The 21,755-nt window shown below is 42.2% G+C and overlaps 1 protein-coding gene across 12 annotated transcripts in view; it reads right to left on the reverse strand.

Moving 5' to 3' along the window:
* Nucleotides 1-21,755, reverse strand: part of SVIL (supervillin) — a 143,931-nt gene that overhangs the window by 92,422 nt on the left and 29,754 nt on the right. For 7 of the 12 annotated variants that reach the window (XM_077936790.1, XM_077936788.1, XM_077936793.1 and 4 more), the window contains exon 1: nt 10,766-10,900. In XM_077936790.1, coding sequence (XP_077792916.1) covers nt 10,766-10,787 — 22 coding nt within the window. In that variant the 5' untranslated portion in view covers nt 10,788-10,900. Of the gene's footprint in view, nt 1-3,074; nt 3,192-6,390; nt 6,912-10,765; nt 10,901-15,870; nt 15,957-21,755 lie in introns of those variants that run through there. The other 5 variants (XM_077936798.1, XM_077936797.1, XM_077936796.1 and 2 more) reach the window with 4 other exon arrangements.

Raw genomic sequence — 21,755 nt, forward strand, 5'->3', positions numbered from 1 at the left:
AGACAATCACAACAACATTTCATACTGCCAAGAGTTGGTAGTGCAAATGATCAATCACAGTGCAAAATGTGACTTGCCAGACACAGATCCACCAGCCATGAGATGTGTGTGGCAATTCTCTCTTTTTTAACATTCCAGGCAGGTGGCAAAACCCAGGATGTTTACTGAGACCCTAGTACAATAGTCTGCTTTACATGGCTGGAGGACAGAGATCAACTGGGCTGGTGACAAGCAGAGCAGCCCTTCTCCAGCATTTATAAAAGGAAAGCTCATCATGAACACTCCTATCAATATTATATGAAGAAAATGAAATGTTCCTTAACAGATCAGCTTTTTACTCCCTGTATAAATCCTGCCCCCCAAAAAGGCTGCACGCAAGCTGAGCTAGCAGGGAGATAAATCAGATACACTTTTGCTAAAGGTAATAAAACACTGCAAAATTCTCAAGATTTATAAACTGGTGATCTTCCCATCTTGGTTGGGTTGAAGATCGAAATACAGGAAGTTTTCTTTCCCTGTTGATAACACCATTATACTATTTTGTTTGTCTGCCTGACAATACAGCACTACATCCTCCTACACTGCAAGATGGTTCATTAATTACATAATGATGCAAACAGGGCAAATTGCGTTGCTTCCTGCCCACTTCTGCTGTAATGCTCAACTGTGCAAATTCTCATGAAACAGATGCTGCAGATGCTACAAACCAGCCCACAACATGCCAGCTACTGCAACTAGCTGCCACTGGACCCAAATACACTCTTAATTGACTTCATGAGTGAACTGGAAGGATAGTCAGTTAAATGCCTTATTATTTGAAGCACTGACAGCCTAGATGGGTAGAGATGGATCATTGGATTTCATGCACTTACTACCACTGTACACAAGTTATGTGAGACCCAGATGTTTGATCTTAGCCATTTGTACTTGTCACCCAATTTCTATCTCCCCACTTCCAAAAGGAATCAAGAAAAATGAGAAACACAGTGGTCACATGCATATTTATACATGTAAAAGTCTAGTGCCCATTTTTCTTTGTGCAGTTATCAGGCACATTCGTTCCTGAGATTGGTTGTTGCGCTCCATGTAGGCTGTCACTCTGTGGACAGACATCTAACCCAACCTTGAGCTTCCCAGCAACATTAAGATACAACAATAATCATGTTTGACTGTGTAATGCTTTTTCTTGTTCACAACTTCTCATTACTTCTCTAGTCCCTCAGCATTTAAAATGTTCTATAAGTATCTGGTAACAGTCTGCTGGTACTATAACAATTCCAGAACCTGTTAAATGGCAAACACATTTTTCCCTTCTCATTGATATGGGCAGATCCTCCGATAGATGTACAATGCAGATTTAATCTAACATTATCAATCTTTCACTACTCTGCACCTGATCTTTCCATCTGGGTCACTTGCACAAATTTAACATCAGCAGCTGAAATAAGAGCTCTATATAATGTGCCTCTTAATCCCCCTGCTGGAAGTCAGGATACTTAGCATGCTAATAGGACTAGTGTAACCCCCTCCTCCAAGCACTTTGCTTATCTACTCCTGTTTCACCCTCTTCCACGTTTTCCGGGTTAAATCAACAGCAGCATTCTCAAGACTAGTCCTTGGAAGCCTTGGCCTTTTTGTCAATACTTTGCAGTCTTAAGCTTCTCTCTATCAATTGTTTTGACATATCCAGGCTGCTGCTCCACATATTCAAAAGACAGAAGCCAGCACAACTGCAGTGTCTATATAAAGTCTGTGACACGTTATTCTGTGAAGTTCAATATCACAAGCCATTTTAGTAACACCGTGAATAAGTTTTACGTTTCCATCTGGAATCAAAAGATACAAACTGAATAATTCATGCGGCAGCGAAATCATTTATATTTCCAGAAAACAGCATTAATCCACTGACTGCTCTACTTTCTCAAACAGCAAACAGTATGGCATAATCTGCATTGTGCTATTTTATGCTCCATCGTGGAGGACATCATAGGAGATCTCCCCAACATAGCAAACATTATTGTACAGACCTGGAAACACTTAAGACCCACACTTTTAAGAAAGCAGACTGTTTGAAGCTATAGTATGATCCACAAATGCAGCCTAGCATTTGCTGTATCTTCCACCAAACTTCTCTATAATGAATATACAACACATATAAAATGCTTTTTCTTTACCCACCTAGCTGAGTCCCAAATGTTGATGTACTCCAACCCTCATCATCCCTGGCCATCAGCCATGCGGGTTAAGGCCAGAGTAGAAATGCAACAACAGCTGGAGGGTCACAGGTTCCACACCCCTTGGCCTTACAGGTTGTGAAACCACCAGCTCTCATTTGTAGCTGGCGGGACACAAAATGTTTACAGCAAAATAAAATAAAAAATCTTCAGGCAGGCTTGCTGCCTGAATCACTCTTGGTTATGGCACAGCTTCGAATGAACAGTCTCCAAATCTCTGGTAGGAATTGTGATTAGTGGCACCCAGAGCAGCTGATTCATAGCCAAGGTTTGTATCAACATCTTTGCATCCTGGCCATGAACAGGTAAAGGTTTTTCATTTTGTGGGGCCCTTATCTTTTGTTGAATGCATACTGTTCTATTTGGAATGGCTTTATTTCACAGTTTTGATAATTAATTGCTTTTATAATTTTATACTGTGTTGCATTGTATATCACATCACATTTATATTGTTTTAATCCTCCCTGGGACCTTATGGTAAAGGATGTGTAAGAAATCTTGTAAATAAAGAATATTTGCACCAAGATTCTATCCTCTTCATTTTAGTCTCAAGGTGCATGACTATTTAACAGAGTAAATACAACATTCAAGTAGGAAAGTGAGCCCTGCAAACTTTTATTTCAGTAAAGATTTAAGATTGATAATTCTCCATGTTCTATTTTAATTTTTTCTAATACAAAGCTGAGTTGCATTCTTATTTGCTCACAGCAAATTTCAGCTGGAATACATTCTCCTCACTGAAGTTATGAATGAAAGCAAAATCTCTCCATCTAACAGCTTTCAAGCACAGCCATGCAATTGTTTTATTTCTTGAAACAGTGTTTTTAAGAAAGCGCTTACCTACTACTTCTGTTAGAGGAAGAAATTATGCCTTTCGGTCTGACAAGAGGGTGGAATCTTTCTCAGGAAGGAAATGTAGAAGCTTAAAGAAAGGTTTCTTCATCACCAGCAATGCTTCTGGAAGATGAGCAGTCAGAGAGATCCTACTACACTGGTACACTCCCAAAGCTGCATCTCATCAATAATTATAATTAACATCAACTATTAGCAGTTTGTACATATAAAGTTGGCAAATGAGGCAAACAACAATGGAAATCGAATGGAAGAAACACTCACATTCCTTAATTCTTCCCATTTACTTGGATGGCAAATTCAATCAGCAAAACGGGATAGCAAATAGTAAAACCGGTAGATTAGAAAGATCACGCTATGCAGGGTCTTAAATGTGTTGACTTCTTTTAAAGCTTTGGTCCTCCTTATGGCTATGGGAATAACTGCTACACGCATGAGTTTTCCGCGTTTGCAGTCCAAAGTTCTTCACAATCAAGCTGTTTCAATAGTAAAATGAATTTTGTTGTGCTTTAATGGCTATGCATCCTGTTTAAGGCGGGGGGAGCCAATGAAATGCCCTCCGGAAGCTGGCCGGATCTGATGGGAGTTGGACTCCAGTAACATTGAGAAGGCTCTACATGGGTAGCCCCCCACTCCCACCCATCCCAGTTTAGGATACAATTTACGGAACACATTCCCTAACACCTATTCTCTATGTAGTCATTCCTCACAGTAGAGTCCTTTCTGGTATTACTCTGATGCACATGAACACAAGGCAGTGCTGGGGTGGTTTATTGGGGGGGGGGGCTCATGCTTGACAAATTGCTTTTATTTTTCCATGTTTTATGAAGGCAGATTAAATAACTGCCATTTCCTACTTCTCTTTGAAGAACTCTTTCGCAGGAGGAAAGATTTCATAACTGCTCTCCATTACCTAAAATGGGCCATCCACACCTTTAAGTCCTGGGAGCACAACACTAACTTAAAGCATTTGGCCTATCGGCACCTATATCTTGAATAAGAGTGCTGGGTTGTGTTTTGGGAGACCCAGGAAGGCAGTGATGCACAGATAAAGGGGTTTAAATCACGTGCAGCCAAATGGTGCCTCCCAGCTCTGTTGTTGGCCTACAATTCCCATCACCCTTGACCTTTAGGCCATGCTGGTGGGGGCTAAAGAGAGTCCAGTATCATCTGGAAGGCCACAGGCTCCCCATTGCTGCATTAAGGGTCTTTGGGCTCTTATCTGGGACCTTTCACCAGTTGAAATCTAATGGCGAAGTTACCCAGGACAGGGGTCCTTTCAACAATGGAACCAAGACGCTGAACTCCACTCTCAGAGAAATGTTTGTGCTGTCCCTTCTCTGCCAGCATTTTGCTCACTGTTGGTTTTTTTATAAGTGGTTAGTTTACAGGTTGTGTTATTTCTTTTATAGTGATTGCATGTGCATTTGCGTTTTGACTTTTAGCCATTTTACCGAGCCTTTGTTGGGGGTGGGTGGTGGAGCAAGGATATAAATGTTTCAGTTAAGTAAAAAATAAATCAGCTAAGCAGCAGCACTTTAGCTTTAAGACCAAGAGAAAATGAGGGCACATGTTTAAACAATAGGAGATTAAATCAGGAGTAGGTAACTTCCAAGTGCAATTACGCTGCATCTCCCATCATCCCTGATCACTGGCCATGCTGGCTGGGGTTGATAGGAGGTGAAGTCCAACAACACCTGGAAGGACACTCAGTTGGCTACGCTTGCCTGGCACTGGTCAACTTGAGAACCATGGGGCTAAAGAAGAGGGCACAGGTGTTCTCAAAGGTGTCTGGATTTTTGTGAAGTTTCTCCTCTTGCAAATTAAGTATGGGACTGGAACACAGGATCTCTACAATAAACCAACCAAGATCCTTTGTCATCTCTTCCTCAGTTTTCCCACCTTTTCAATATTGTTTCTGTTCAAGAATGCTCTTTTCTAACTTACAAGGATATAGACAGGCTTTTCAATTAAAAAAGGAGAAGAAGCTGTATGGGTGACTGCTTTCATTTCCCACATAGGTAATTTTAAAGGCTGACCTCAATTTGTTGAAGAAGGGCAAATTGCATACATTGAATAATACTTAGCATTAGTATAGCACAGTTTAAAGTGTTTTCGGATACAACAAAAGGTGGGCAAAGTGCCAAGAGCCCCACTGAAGAGGAGATGGTTGCCTAAGGCAATCTGGTGACCTTGCGGCTGAAGTAACATTTGAACTGAGGACTTCCTGGGTCACAGTTTGTTCTTAGCATATTCCAAGAAATACAGCATTTAAGTCAAGGATGGGTGAGATATGGCCCTCCAGAGGTTGTTGGGACTGCAGCTCCCATCAGGCCCAGCAAGACTGGTCAATGGCCAGGACTCTCAACTCTTATCAGCTCTAGCAACATTTGGAGGGCCAAAGGCTGTCCACTCCTGAGAAGTGAATACACACACACACACACACACACACACACACACACACACACACCAGCCAAAAGGGGGCACTTATGCTAGCTTTTTAGATTAATGGTTAGGAAACCATAAAATCATCTAGCCCAACCCTCTCAAAATATTTGTATTTGGCTAGCAAGCTACATTATATTTGGGATATTATTCCATAGAAAAATTAATAGGACTTGCTGTCCAAAGTTATTACTCATCTTCCCCACCTCCTCCTCTTTCCCAAAAGATGATTACTGGTTTTGTGAAAACTAGAGCCAGTGCAACCCAGTTGTCAATTCAAGAACAACACACACACATACACACACACACACACACACACACAGAGAGAGAGAGAGAGAGAGAGAGAGAGAAAGAAAGAAAGAAAGAAAGAAAGAAAGAAAGAAAGAAAGAAAGAAAGAAAGAGAGAGAGTGAGTTCAGCACAGTCAGAGCCTGAGACGTGGCCTAGCATTAAACTAGCTGGCAGTGGGTTAGCGAGGAACATATTTCAGTTTTAACAAAGTATTTCATACTTTTCAATAAAGAGCATATAACATTTCCATTGTTCAGACTGTTATCTAGGGTGTTTTGCAATCTGCTGTAACACAGAGATATTAAAGGTCAACACATTCTTTTTAATTGTCACACACTTCACGCAATGAAGGCATTAAGTGTCAAACTTTCCATCCATTGTGAGAATTAAATCACCCCATAGGCAAAAGAAGAGAGATGCAAAATGCCTCGAATGACTGACATGCACAGGCTCTGGGGGAAAGAAATCCTCAGTCACAATTCAACCTGACAAAGCAGTCAAACATTTGCAAGCAACTGGCTTCGAAAACTTCTGGCGTCAAGCATTGAAGGAAGAGAGAAGTTACTTACTTCAAAATCCTGTGCGTTTGGGTTTGTATATTTTAAATCCTAGCCTGGGTATTAAAAAAACAAAACAAAAACCCTTGCAGAAAGAAAATTCACAAAAGAAAAATATATATATGCGCCCTAGTAAAACGTCTTTTTATCCAACAGTAAAAACTAGGCTTCATTTCAGAAGTGGCTCCTCGGCTGAGCTACAATTTCTCTCCGAAACAACATACATTCAAGGTACTAAGAAAACAGAGTGACACATCACACAAGTCAGTAGCATGCAGGCTTCACAGGCGCAACTGTGGCCAAGATGATTCAGACCCAGATGAATTTAGAACAGGGCTTTCCAGTGGCGTATGTGCACCAAGCAGAGAACATGTGCAAAAGCTATATTCCAAGGAATGAAAGGCTGGACGAAAATGTTATTGGCAAAAACCTCTCTTTAAATGTCCTCAGACACCTGAAATCCTCAACAGAGCAATCCCGCAGTTCAGCATTTCCATCCATCATTGGGATTCTTACACAGACAACTACAGGCTCTCAAACTTAAGAGGACTAAGCCAAATGCAGTGTGGTAACTTCACACAGGACCAACCTTTTATGGGCTGAACAGTGGAGCTTTGATACCAGCTAATCGACCATAAATAGCTCTTGAAATGCAGAAGGCTCATATCAGCTGTTACAACAGGCCTGGCCTGCAGCTACTTCTAAGTCCTTCCCCACTGTCAGAAAGTTTCAGTCCTAGCTTTCATTTCCAGTTTTCAGCACCTCCCCCCCCCAAAAAAAAACCCCTCCAAAAAAAATATGCAAAAGGGAAAAGAAAGGAAGAAATCAAGTCATTCAGAAAAGAAAAGCCTGGGAAGGATGGGATGAAAGGAAAGAAGATACTTCCAAGCAAAGAAAAAAGATGTACTGTATGCATTGTTTTACCAAGTAAATTGTCCAGTACCATTGCCTGAGTCACAATACAGGCTGTACTTGCCACACTTTAAAAATTAAGAGATCTCTTCTAAAAGGTACAGATAGGGTTTTTTTATTTTAAAAAAGTCACTAGGCTTTCTTAATTACTAAGTGGGTGTTATTGGAAGGTGAGAAACAGAACAATAAACAACAACTTGGATTTTTATGGGGGGAAACAGTCTAAACATGATCACGTGCTGCAAAGAATATAGCAAACTATACAAAAATAAGGAAGGTACTAGCATTAAAGCTTTTCATGTGCTCCACGGAACCCAAAACTCCAAGGGATTTTATCACACATAAAGCTCTCTGGGCAGGAAGTTCTTACTTCCTTCAGTGTTGGGTAACTCTTCATAAGTGTATTAGAACCACACAGGATGTTTTTCAAGTTTCTAAGTTCTTTCACATACACCCTTGGAAAAATAAAGGTCTGGTATCTTTAGTCACCCCAGGAAGGAAAAGTGCATTATGTATGGAACTGGGATTCACTGTACAGTCCTTGTTTAGGACTCCCAGAGAGATAAAGATCAGTTCCTGCATGCAAGAGTCTATTGAGATAAAAGATCCTGGGCTGGTGGATGCCAGTCAGCAAAGGTTAGATACTTCTAAACCACCTTTCACACCACAGAGTCATAAGGTGGTATACTATACAGCAAATTTATTTATTTAAAATATTTTTTAGCCTACCAATACATATCTATAAAGCCAATTACAATTCTAAATCCAGGTTGAGAAATTTAGGGCCTTTCAGAAGTTGTTGGACTACAATTCCCAGAATCCTCACCACTGGATCTGTTGACTACAGCTGATGAAAGTTGGATCCCAACAGCATCCGGATGGCAGGAGTTGAAGTCCCAGCAAGATGTGCAGAGCCACAGGTTGCCCATCCCTGTTTTAAAGCAGCTTAGGAACAGCCAAGTCTAGGGATGCTATGTGTCTTTGGAAAGATCAACAGGCACGGGGGCATTTGCCCACTGATTTTTGGGCTGGCAATTAGCTAAGGGCATAGAAGAGTGAAGTTCCGTATTACTTTCAAAGGGGAATATAACGGGGCAGGGAAGCCTGGAGCTCTTCGAAGCTTCAAGATTGTATCCCCTTCCAATCTTATGATATTAAACAGTTACAGTGAATGTCTTCATCACAGACATCAAATGACAATAGAGTGAATTCTTGTATGGTCCAGATACATCATCTGGCAATGTTATCAAGAGGCTTCATCTCTGTTCTCTTTCTACAACAGAAGGCCACAGAGAGCAATATCTAAGTATGCATTTTCTGACACAGCACCCCCACCACCATCTGGTTTGTGCTTCCTCCATCTGACTTAACAGCTTTAATGACATGGGCCAAATGCAATGATCCCTTTGGGTAGGAGGTCATATGAACTCTACAAACTAAGCAGCAACGAGCATTCTCTTGGACTGAAACCAATGAATGAACGGCAGGAGAGCAGTAGCTACAATTCACATGTGTGTGGTTGTTTTTTCTAAGGCATCCATCATCTGTTATCTGTATACATTGAATACTACATGATAGGTATGGATGAAAATCTTGTTTCTAAAATATTGCTTAGAAAAAGCAGAGAAGAGCTTCGGGTAATGAGGTTCCACTTTAATTAAGCCTGTGTTTTCACAGTATAGGGGACTTATTTACAGCCAATGGGCACCTTCAAATTCTGCCTAAATGGTAGGGGCGAGTAAGAGTTTATACAAATGCTAGAGCTGCCCTCTTGCATTTGGTACATATGCTTAGGATGCTGGGATGCCCTTATAATTGCATTGTTTCCGAAAGCACAGTTGTTAGGACCAGTATTGAAAGGGGTGGGTGGGCTGGCCAACCCTTTGTGGGCAATAGAAAAAGGCACCAAAGTGTCCAGTTCTAATTGTGGCTACAAAGAGAGAACTAGAGGTGTACTCTAAGAGCACTCTCAGTTCAGTTCATTCCTTTGGAATTTGATGTTTTACCAAGTCCATGTCCTGCACCTGACATCACACAACGTAAAGCTGACAGCCAACCTATGTCCTCTAGTCTAACTGGCCTTGTGAGTCAAATGGGGAGCACGGGCAGGCCCAATTAAGCCCCTGGGCCAGAGGTTCACCACTGCTGATGTAAGACATATCTCCACTAAGTGCAAATACCTGCCCCACAGGGTTGCTGTGAGGATAAAATGGGAAGGGGGAGAACTATGTACACCACACCTTGAGCTCCTTAGGAGGAAAGGTACGGTACAAACATACAAAATAAACATTTTATGCCATAGAATTGTGCCAAAGAACACTGCCCCTCCCCCACAAAAGCTATAGTTCCCAGGGATCCTTGTGGGCAGGGAATAAAATAAGCATGTCTACTCAAAACCAAGTCTCTTGGAGCTGAACGGGTCTTACTTCCTGGTTAACGTACTTAGGATTATAGGCTCAGGTTGCAATTCCATGCCCATTTACCTGGGAGCAACATCCATTGAACATAGTGCAAATTACTTCTGAGTAGAAATGCATAGATTTGTGCTACAAGTATGAAATAAGCATGGAAAACAAAATATATTGTTAACTGCTCTGCAATGCTCAGATGAAGAGCGGTATAAAAAATTGATACTAAAAAGAATAATGAACATGCGCATTAGAACTGAGCAGTGTGCTTAGGCTGAAAGCACCACATTAAAAAAAATAGTCACTACTGATACAATCACACACACAACAAAATCCATTTGTCCAGAGGCAGAGTGCCGGCGTCACTTGTTAGATGAATGCAACATATCCATTTTAACGAAACAGCCTGTACCAGCACCGCACATGGACTTATGCACAGATTGTATTACTAACGTTCTGCAACCTATCTGCAATGTTTCAGCCAACCCAATTCCAGCGTATAAATTGCCTCCTTTTCTCTTGCTCCTGAAAGTGAGAAATTTACAAAGCACAAAAGAGATTTTGTTTCTTTCCCCTTATGGTAAAAGTAGACAGCAAACGACACTGTAAAACAAAACAGAACAAAAGCCCAGAAGGCTGCACTTCACATACTGAAGCTTTGCTCACTGGCCCAGGGCTCCTCCCTTAATACTTGATACTTCTCAATACTAAGGGCACACAGCTCTCCGTGTAATGGCTTGCCATTAAATGAAAGACTGCCCCCTTCTCATTCCCTAACAACTCCGGTGTTTATCACGCCTCCAGCTTCTGGCACCATCATAACAAATGTATCGCAAGCGTCCCTGAACCCATTCAAGCAGCTCATATAAAATAACTTATTTTGCCCATAGTGTGCTCTCTGCTCCAGAGGGAATTAGGGCCCATTGAAAAGTTCACACGGCACAAGGCACACATCAAATAAGAACTCAAAAACAAGGAAGGGACTATACTCCTTTAAACAATAGAATAATTTAAAACAGGCACCTCATATTTTATTCTTTCCCCTCTAGGAAATAAAAAACACTTACCAGGTTCCATTGTTAGAATCATGGCTCCAACGTCTCTTTCTCTGGACCAAGCCTCACTTATCCAGTGGATGTGAACAATTCAGGGACACAGCCTGGCTTTGTTTTGAGCTTATATCTTCTGGGCTCACCCACCCCTCCTCCCACTTGTGGGAAAAAGACATTGCCTGTACCCTGCCTGCCTAACCATCTCTATTGGCTCATTCACAAACAATTCTACTTAGCATATTCAAGTTTCCCTGAGAGCTTGAAATGACCCAGAGGGACATTTTTGGCTTCCCTAGTTTGTGACTCTGCTCCAGTAGAAGTTAAAGTTCAAGCTTTCATTGCTGGCAGCTAGGCTATCTTTAAAGCCTGTTTCTTCCCAGTGGGCCAAATCCTTTCCTTAACACAAAGTGCCCGAGAAACTGAGCTCCTCCATGTAGATACTCCTTAGTATGCACAGAGGACTGTCGCTGTCTGTTTATACAACCCATGGTTTAATATTAGGACCAGCACACAGGAAGGGCTTTAAAATGGCACCTAAGGGCACTCACAAGATCTAATTTTGAGTTTGGGCTCAGATCCAGATCAGTTTTCAATGCTAGAACTCAGCCTTGGAACACATGAAGCTGTGTGGTTTGCTGACCATTACGAATCGTTTGCATTTGTTTGTTTCTTGCTTTATATTTGTATTATTAATTACATTTATATATCACCTTATACACACTTCTCTCCATTTTATGCTCACAATAACCTTGTGAGGCAGGTTAGGTTGAGAGATAATTAGTGGTCCCAGTGGGCTTCATGGCTGAGTGGAGATTTGAACCCTGGTCTCCCAGATTCAAGTCCAGTACTCTAACCAATAAACCACTCTGGTGCTTCCACCCCTGCAGTGGCGGAGGAAGGGGTGTGTTGTGGGGGCGGACTGCCCCAGGTATCATCCCTGAGGGGGTGGTGACATTCAGCAGGCTGCCGCCCCCCGCTCTCTCTCTCTATTATTAATATTAATACTAATGTTATACACTGCCGAGAGGCTTACTACTTGAGGCTACTGATATAAATAGCATGCATGGTGCCAGGCTACAGCCAGGAAGACCCAGGTTAAAATTCCTGCTCATCTATGAAGTGTATGAATGAACTTGGTCCAGCCACTCTCCCTCTCAGCCTAACATACTTGATGTGGTTGTTAAGCAGAGAAAACTAGGGAAGCTTTCTGCTTAACAACCATATCCATGTCCATTGGCTTGAGTTCCTTGTAGGATGGATGAGACAATCATATGAGTAAGAAAAAAATAAAAGGGAACTGTGCAGGCAGACGGAGTCTATACACAAGGTCCCAGAAGAAGAATTTGTAGGTGTGAGCAGGGGACGGAGGGGGACCTGTGGCCCTCCAGATGTTACTGAATTCCAACTTCCATGAACCACACCCAACATAGCTAATGGTTAGCAATGATTAAAGCAGGAGTCCTGCAATGTCCGGAGAATTTGCAGGTTTCCTATTCCTGGGCAAGACTGTTTCACATTACCTCTTTTCCGGTGCCACTGAGAATATTCAGAGAATGTTACCTGTCCTTTTAAAGCATTCTGATCCTCATTCACAAAGTGGAATGACCCACCCACTGGGGAGTGAAACAAGCAAGGTAACTAAAAGATGCTATACATCTATTATTTATGTATTTCTTACCAACCACTCCGTAAGGTAGAGCTTTCCAAACTTTTCATGTTGGTGACACACTTTTTAGAGATGCATCATTTCGCAACACAGTAATTCAGTTTTACCAGCAAACTGGAGGTTAAACTACCCCATTTCCAACCCTGGGAGGAGGACAGGGAGTGTTCGCATGACACACTAATGTACCACGACACAGAGTTTGGAAAGTTTTGTCATAAGGCATTGTATTCAGTATTATTCGACCCACATTGTGGATAGGTTTTGAGGCTGAGACACTGTGGCTTGCCAAAGTTTATGGGAGATGAGATATGAAGTGTGGTCTTCCTGAATCATAGCTCAGTCTCTTGACCACTACACTGTACCAGATCTCCAGCAGAGATGGCCCAGTAGCTGTACTTATGGTCGCACCTGAGGCTATTTCTATGGAGGGAAGAAAAGTATTTTTAAAAGCTCCAGTCAATTCTCCCTCACGTGATATCAAATGATTAGGAAGCATCCCACAGCTTCTTCATTAGGAAGCTTTTGTATAGAGCATGGGAAACTCTTGAATATTCCTACTGGATAATGAAGGTAGGAAAAGAAAACTCCTTATAATATGCTAAGATTCTCCATTCATAATAAGTGAAAAGGGGTGAGATGGTTTGCAACAGCTCACATGCAACTCAGATTTCTACCGTAATTCAAAGTAGAGTGTCTTATTAGCTCAAATAGTTAGCAGTTCATGCCTATTTTTGGAAGTTCTGTAGAGGGGGGAACAAAACACTGCCTTTATCTGTCCTGGTGACAAGACCAACTGCATATCATTCTAAATAGAGTGGAAGAGGGAGAGCTACTGCTCAACACATTTGCTATGATTACTTGCACAGGGAGCCAAGTCCTTCTTTGTCAGAAGTCACAAATGGAAGGCAGAAGAGTATTAGTTCCATCTGTCATAGTGAGTAGGATGTCCTTCTCACCAGCTCTCCTGCATAAGCTGATGATCTTTTCTAAATAAAAAAATTATGCATGTATCTATGTATGTATCTATGCATGCAAGTGGAGCTTCACTGAGTAACATAACCAAAAAAACCCCTCAAAACAGATCCCTACCCCATAGTGATTACCATTTAGAATTCAATGATACGGGAGACAATATGAGGGAAGTAAAGATAAGAGCCAAGCTATCAAGAGATGAATTTATAGAAGGTTGTCCAAGACTACTGGAAGCCAGAAAGTTAAGTAGCATTACTAAATTACAAGACATTTGTCGTGGATTTATTCAGTTGTGCTCTAGTTTAAAAGATGAAACAGCACAGTTCCCAAGTCCTGACAAGGTCTCTGATTTGCTTTGTCCTGGAACAAAGTATATACACTATAAATTCATAGAACTGTGAAGTCAGAAGGGACTATGAGGGTCATCTAGTCCAACCCAGCAATGCAGGAATCTTTTCCCCACATAGGGCTTGAACCCACGACCCTGAGATTAAGTGTCTCACGCTCTACCAACTGAGCTATCAAACTGAAGGTTGTCCAATTCTGGCACCCTAGTTTACAGAACTATAATTTTGTAATTTCAGGTGCTGTATACTGCTTTGTTGTATTTTTTTACGAAAGCGTGGGCTATAAATATGTCAATAAATAAAAGATGCAACATATTGCTTTAAGCTTTTGTGGCCGGGTGCTTAGGCCAGCAAATGCTGAACGAACATGGATTCTGTGCGGGGTGGGAGAGAATAGCAGAGCCCCTCTTTCACTTTTTACCACAATGTGCATTACCTAGCTGCTTCTGTGTTAGATCTCTGGTTGCCCAAGTGGGGAGCAAACTTTGCTAAGAGTTGCCATAAAACAGGACTCTGGAACTTGTGACCCGTGAAGCTGAATGCAACCCACCAGCCATATATGCTGGGGATTGGTAAAATTGGCACAGTGATATAGCTCAGTGGCTGCTCAGCTTGGGGTCTTCTTGCCAGCCACTCTGCCTGTTGAGGAAATCCTGTTCTCCAGCGGGCCTTTCCCTCCATACTTGGGAATACAAACATTGGTTCCATCAAGGCAAAGACTCCAACCACTTTTTGCCTTGCTTATAACCAAGGATGCCTACAACTGGTATGAAATTATGGGAGTTGGCTCCTTTCTGTTGCTTCTCTGAGCTGCTCTTAAGCTAAACAGCAATAATTCCTCGGGCTCTCTGAAGCATTCTGGAATCCTGTTCAGCATTACTCTGAAAAAGAATTTATAATGCTTCAGAGAGCATGAAACCCCAGGTAAAAATATCAGAGGGAAACAATCTGTGTTAAAAATGCCAATGGGTTTCCTTTCCACCCACCCCTGTCCCAACAGTGGATGAATGGGAAACCATTGCTTTCTTTTTGCTGCTGCACAGAAGTGACTGACTCTTTTGTGTAAAGCCCTGAAAAGCTCCTGACAGGGATACTAACATGGAGCTGACAACTTAAGTGGTCTGCTAGCCAAATTCAGACAGTTGAATTAGGATCTCTTTCGACATGAGAGAGAGAGAGAGAGAGAGAGAGAGAGAGAGAGAGAGGAAGCTTGCATAATTTCAGCTCACACCACGCTTTGCATAATCACAGAACCAACACTACGCAAAGCAGGGCAATAATTAATCCTTCCCTAGATTATAGTATTGTGTGGAGTTCTTGCATTCTCTCAGGTCTGGGCTGGGCTGTGTGCCTTTGCAAAGGCTGAGTGGCGATCATAGACTCGGCTGCTGAACAAGGCACATCAGGCTATACTCCAGAGGCAGCAAAAAGCAAAAGGAGCTCCAGGGACATTTTAAAAGGTAGTTTATCACCCCGATGTGCACATGCCTCTTCTGAGGACCAGGAACCCCACTCCCTACATTGCTATTACTACAACTACTGCTAACTATGCTAATAAGAACGTGGGGTGTTGGGGGATGGGGTTTATGGTAGTAATTAGTAATAGTATATACTGACTACAAGGACCCCAAGCTAATATATAATCATTTAAAAACAATAATACAGGTGAAAGCATCAATTAATAAATAAAAATGAAATGAAATAATTAATTTAAAAAGAGCCCAGAAGTTAAATCCCATCAAAAGTCAACTTAAACTTGGTCTAGAACTGGTGTTATATGGACCGTAAAATTTGTAACAGGCAATAGTCTGGCTGTTGCATTTTGCCTCCTGTCCTAGTGGTTGTGCAGTGGGGGGGGGGGAATGGCATGGATCCAGAGCCTTTGGAACAAAGATGTGAAGCATGAAGTGCATACGGACATGCCCATTTCCTACCCTCAAATGTTTAATGTCTGAGTATCAGAGCACATGTGGCTGGAAACTGTCTCTCTTTAGTAGTCAATGTCTGCTCCAGGGTACCATTGTGGAACAAAGCTTGTTGGTTTTTCCGAAATAGATATACATATAAGTATAACATATAAGTTTTAGTTTTCAGTTGTTGTTTTCAAAAGGAATACCAGTAAAAACAATGCTTACCTTAATGGCTGTCCATGATTTCACAGCTAGACAGCCTTCTGAATCCCAATGCTCAACAGAGAACTTCAATCTGAAGGCACTTTTATCTACATAAAAACAAAACAAAACAGGCATTATTTAAATGCGAAGCAGCACCCAACATGATTGAACGCCCCCCCCCCCCTGCCAGTGATGTCAGTTGATTGACGGGTAGACATGGTTTTAGATAAATGACATTACAAGCCTGCAGGATAGAGGTTCCACACCTCTGCTGCAAGAGTTCCATCTGGCGAGAATTCATTTTCAAAACTGAAATTTATTATCTATCTATCTATCTATCTATCTATCTATCTATCTATCTATCTATCTATCATCTATCTATATCTATCTATCTATCTATCTATCTATCTATCTATCTATCTATCTATCTATCTATCATCTATCTATCATCTATCTATCTATCTATCTATCTATCATCTATCTATCTATCTATCTATCATCTATCTAATCTGTACTCTTCTGTGTCTGCACAGATTTCAGCTGAACATAAAACAGGAAGAGATTTGGATTGCAGGGATTTGATTGAGGTCTTTGCTTCCAAGAAGGCTCAGAAAAGTTCATTTCATTAAACAGGGTAGTAGAGAGCTGACCCCTAAACAACTAATCACTCCACCATTGTATATCAATGAACAGGTTTGTCACCAATTCACCATATGTCCTTCCTACCATGATATCAAACAATATGCTTTGAGAGGAATGTTCGGTTTTGCTCTTTCTGTTTATATAAGGAGTATCACATATGGAGGGGACCCGTTTGTGACTGGTATTCTTGTACTTACAAGTATAGTGTTGATATAAGATATTAAGTAATATTCTTTGCTCAGGTTGTAATAAACATTAACCACACAGAATGTATTATGATACATTTTTCCACTAAAGATTCCTGTGCAGAATTAAACAAACACTTATGCCTGACTTGCTTTCATACCTTTAAGGAGTTCCAAATGACTCTCTTGTCCAGACTCCCACCCCCCAAAAGAACCACGGATGAGGCCCACACTTAGGTCTGTCCGCCTCCCTCATCCCTTGATCATTTCTGCCTGCCAGCCTTGGGGCATTTTAGGGCATGTTCTATGGGGCAGGGTTGTCCCACAAGAGGTGACGGTGGCCCACAGCCATGGGGTGGCCCACAGCCATGGGAAGATGCGAGGGGTCTCTAGCAGAGGGGAGGGGTCGCTACAGAGGCACTACAGAGCGCTACAGAGGCGCTACAGAGGGTAGCGATTAATCCTCATTCCCTTCTAGTGCAATGTGCAGGCAAAACCATGAGAGAACCAATAGAGCCCATTCCTTTCTTCCCAGTAGAAGAGGCTACAATGTTTGGGATTTTGATCGGGAGAGAGGAGGACGCAATTAAATTTGAACGACTGTCCTGATCAAGGTCCAAACGATTGTGCATGGTGTGAAGGAAGCTAGCACCTCTTCCTACAACTGACTCCACTCTATTTTGACTCCAGCACATGGATGGGTTTCCCCATAGGTCAGCAGGGTGGGAGTGGGGGGAGGCCCTGATCCAACCCATTATAGCAGTGTTCCCCAACCTTGGGCCTCCAGCTGTTTTTGGACTACAACTCCCATCATCCCTCGCTAGCAAGACTAGTGGTCAAGGATGATGGGAATTGTAGTCCAAAAACAGCTAGAGGCCCAAGGTTGGGGAACACTGCATTATAGTATATAGCAGGAAATCTGCTGTCATTATACAAAAGGGGACAGATAAAAATCCATTTATTCAAAGCAGTTTACTTTTCAGCCAAAAAAAGGCTTACAAATTATTATTATTTTTAATTAAGGCAGTCCCTGCCCTCAGGATTGCAACCCAAAAGACGTGACACAAAAGGAAAAAGGGAGGGAGGAGGAAAAATGCAAACTCTGTAACCAGTTTGTGAAGTTGCACATCTTTTAATGGACAACTGGTATGGAAACAGTTCAGGTAGCCTGATGGAATAGCTACTGATAGAAAGGTAACTGTTGAACAACAAAGGCAGCTGGTTTCTCAGCAGAGCTGCCAGAATAACCCTGCTTCCCTTTTCTGCATATGACCAATGTGTTAACAGCTGTTGCCAGCTTACATCATCAAAGTGGAAATTAGGTAAGAAAATACTGAGGGGGACTATTGGCTACTGGGGAATGAGTGGAGAGTGAGACTGATCCAACATTTCTGTGGTTTATTCGTACTCCAGTGAAAATTCTGTACAGTCAGAAGGATCCTTCAAAAGTAACTTGCAAGGCCTGACTTTCTGCCTCCCCAAACAACTGGTATAGTCGACCCACAAACCCAGGCTCGCTCTCGTGCATGCAAGAAGGACCCTCGTTTAGTGGATCTCAGTTTAATTGCGGGTGGGGAGAGAGTAGAACATTGACATGTGGGTGGAAAACTTAGCATGAAATTGCAGATTCCCAGAGAGGACTGAAGGTACTGTGCTCCTCCTCCGACCCTCCTGGTGGAAGGAAGGAAGGAAGGAAGGAAGGAAGGAAGGAAGGAAGGAAGGAAGGAAGGAAGGATTTATACATACATACATACATACATACATACATACATACATACCCTGCCCATCTGGCTGGGCTTCCCCAGCCACTCTGGACAGCTTCCAACAAAAGATTAAAAATACACACAACCCTAAACTAAGTCATCATCTGGCTTAGTGCATCCTCCAAACCTGGGTTCATGGTTTGTCTCACTCCAGATAAACTTTAAGCTCCAACTAAGGTTCATTCTTCATTTACAGTTTGTGGTTTGTTTAGAGTTAGTCAAACTAAGATAACATGCTAGGCTAGTTGTGCAGAAGCTTTTGGCCCTCCATATGTTTTTGAACTACAACTCCCATCATCCCTGTCCATTGACCATGCTTGCTGGAGCAGAAGGGAGTCATAGTTCAGCAACAGAGGGAGGGCCAAAGGTTCCCAACACCTATGCTAACCGAAGCCACCGGTTAGCTCATAGCAGCATGGCAGAAGCGGGACTGGGGAAGAAGCAAAGCGATCACCATCTCCTTTCTGAGAACTTGCATGCTAAAGTTTGGCTTAGCATTACATGCAAAGTGAGCCAGAATTACTGAAGCACTTGGGAGAGACATATTCTTCATGCATTCTCCATCTCTGCGAGCAGACCTCATGGTTATAGCATCAAATCCAACATTTGTACATTAAAAACAACAACAACCCTGGCTTTGTGTTAACATCGATGGCAACCAGCCACAATGACTGTGTTCTACTTCTACAGTCAGAGGCATTATGCCTCTAAATACCAGATGATGGGAACCACAGGAGAGGGGAGCTGCTGTTGTGCTCACGTTTCACTTGCAGGCTTCCCACTGACATCTGGTCGGCCACTGTGAGAAAGAAGATGCTGTCCTAGATGTGCCATTGCCTCACCATGTGTTCTTCTCTTGCCTAACGAAGAGTTCTGGAGAACTCAAAGACTTGCCACACTTCTGCTGGTTCTAATAAAGATGTTGCCCAACTGCAGATTTCCACATTTTCTACTATGGACCAACATGGGTATCTGCTTAGTACAAACAAACAATGTTCATAATGCCATTACTAACATTTGCGCAATGCCTTAGTCTGCTACCCGTTTTTAGATGCAGCCTCAAATTCTTCTTAATGCTGCGGCTTTGTTGTGTATTTTAGTGTTATGTCGTTCACTGCCCTGGCCAGTAATTAGACTTTTGGATGGATGCAAAAGTTGTAAACAAGCCAAATATAAAACCAGTTAGTTCTTCACAGAATATCCACCAGTATCCATTACTTCACATAATGCTTCCTTTTCTTTTGACTTCCTTTCCCTTTCATGATTCATTAAAGGGAGCCCTGCTGTATCAAATGTCCACCTAGTTCAACTTTGAGGCCAGCCCTACCATTGGACAAAAGTAGATACCTCAGGTAGCAGGTGTTGGGAGGCATTCCCACAGGCTAGCCTGATGCCGTCAGTGTTCAAGTCAGAGTCATCAGCCTGTCAGGTCATGTTATGCACATAGAAGAGAGGGGACCATTTTGTCATCAGGCAGCAAAGTCTTTGAGCTAGCCCTGCATCCCAGAGTGGCCAGCCAGTTGTCTCCAAGAAGCCCACAAGCATGACTTGAAGACAATAGCCCTCCACCATTGCTGCCCTGCTCAGCAACAGGTTTTCAGTGTATACTGATTTTGAACATGGAAAATCCACAGAGCTATCATGTTTAACAGCTACTGATACACTATCCTCCATTAACTTGTCCAATCCCCTTTTAAAGCTATCTCAGGTAGCGGCCATCCAACATCCTGTGGCAATGAATCTCACAGATTTTTTATCCAGTATAAAAACCCACTCCCAAGAAAAAGAACCAAGTGCTCTCTGATAGCACCTTACGGATACAGTGGTACCTCAGGTTACAGATGCTTCAGGTTACAGACTCTGCTAACCCAGAAATAGTACCTTGAGTTAAGAACTTTGCTTCAGGATGAGAACAGAAATTGTGCGGTGGCAGTGTTGCAGCAGTCGGAGACCCCATTAGCTAAAGTGGTACCTCAGGTTAAGAACAGTTTCAGGTTAATAACCCACCTCCAGAACAAATTAAGTTCTTAACCCGAGGTACCACTGTACCTGAACAAAGAATGCACGGCGCTGCTGTCCTCATAGCTCAGGTGAAGTCTGTGATCTTAAAAGGTTAGCAGTATGATACTGGGAGAATTATTTGGGGTCTGTGCTAATAATAGTGATATGAATGTGCAACCCTTTCCAAATTATCCAGGGTTATAGAGCTCAAACACAGAGGATGACTCCTGTAAATAGCACTGTGCATATTCATGTATTGGGTCATGTAACATGAAAGTTTGGCAAACATGCTGAAGAATTTACTATGCTTCTCATGCGGAGCGGCTAGTAGTAGAACAGGCCTGCCCACATTCCCAGTAAGTAGAGGATTCAACTGCAGGAAGTTTTAAGATCTTTTGCTGGGAGATATATTAAGGGACATAAAGTGGGGGAAAGGATAGCGAGTATCTGCTGCAGAGCAGGACTACGTACATGACTGCTGTTTGAGATTTGCTTCAAGTGGGAAATCTGCTCCTATCTTTACAGGAGTTCCCATCATCACACACTGACCTCTAGTGTACTAAGAAAGAATCAAGCTTACCAGGGAGCTTGGGAAAACATTTAGGGAGAAGAGGGGCAAGGAGACTGAGGCTGCATTCAGACACCACTTTATTTCTTACCTATTAATCTTCACATTTTGTGTGATCTTTCACATGACTTAAAAGCCATTTTTGAAAAACTGGTGAAATCTAGTAGACGTTCAGCTCTCATTTCCATGCTAATTGTTTCCAGGGAAAGTAAAAAAAAAAACTATTTGCAGTCCCATTAACTCAGAAAATCACGGGAGTTTTGAATTTTTATGTTCCTGCAGTTTTCAGGATCATGCCACTGCTGCTAACATGATGAAATATAGGGTGTTATCATGGCATACAGTTCTTTTCTGCCTTTTTAAATTTTAATGCAACACAGAGGCATATCCATTAGAAAGCCACAGTTCTGTAATAATAATAATAATTTATTATTTATACCCCCCAATCTGGCTGGGTTTCCCCAGGCACTCTGGGCGGCTTCCAACAGGAGATTAAAATGCAATGATTCATCCAATATTAAAAGCTTCCCTAAACAGGGCTGTCTTCAGATGTCTTCCAAACGTCCGATAGTTGGTTATTTCTTTGACATCTGATGGGAGGGAGTTCCACAGGGCGGGCGCCACTACCAAGAAGGCCCTCTGCCTTGTTCCCTGTAATTTCGCTTCCCGCAGTGAGCGAACCGCCAGAAGGCCTTCGGCACTGGACCTCAGTGTCCAGGTTGAATGATGGGGGTGGAGATGTTCCTT

Source organism: Podarcis muralis, chromosome 12, assembly GCF_964188315.1.
Source record: "Podarcis muralis chromosome 12, rPodMur119.hap1.1, whole genome shotgun sequence".
Taxonomy (NCBI): Eukaryota; Metazoa; Chordata; class Lepidosauria; order Squamata; family Lacertidae; genus Podarcis; species Podarcis muralis.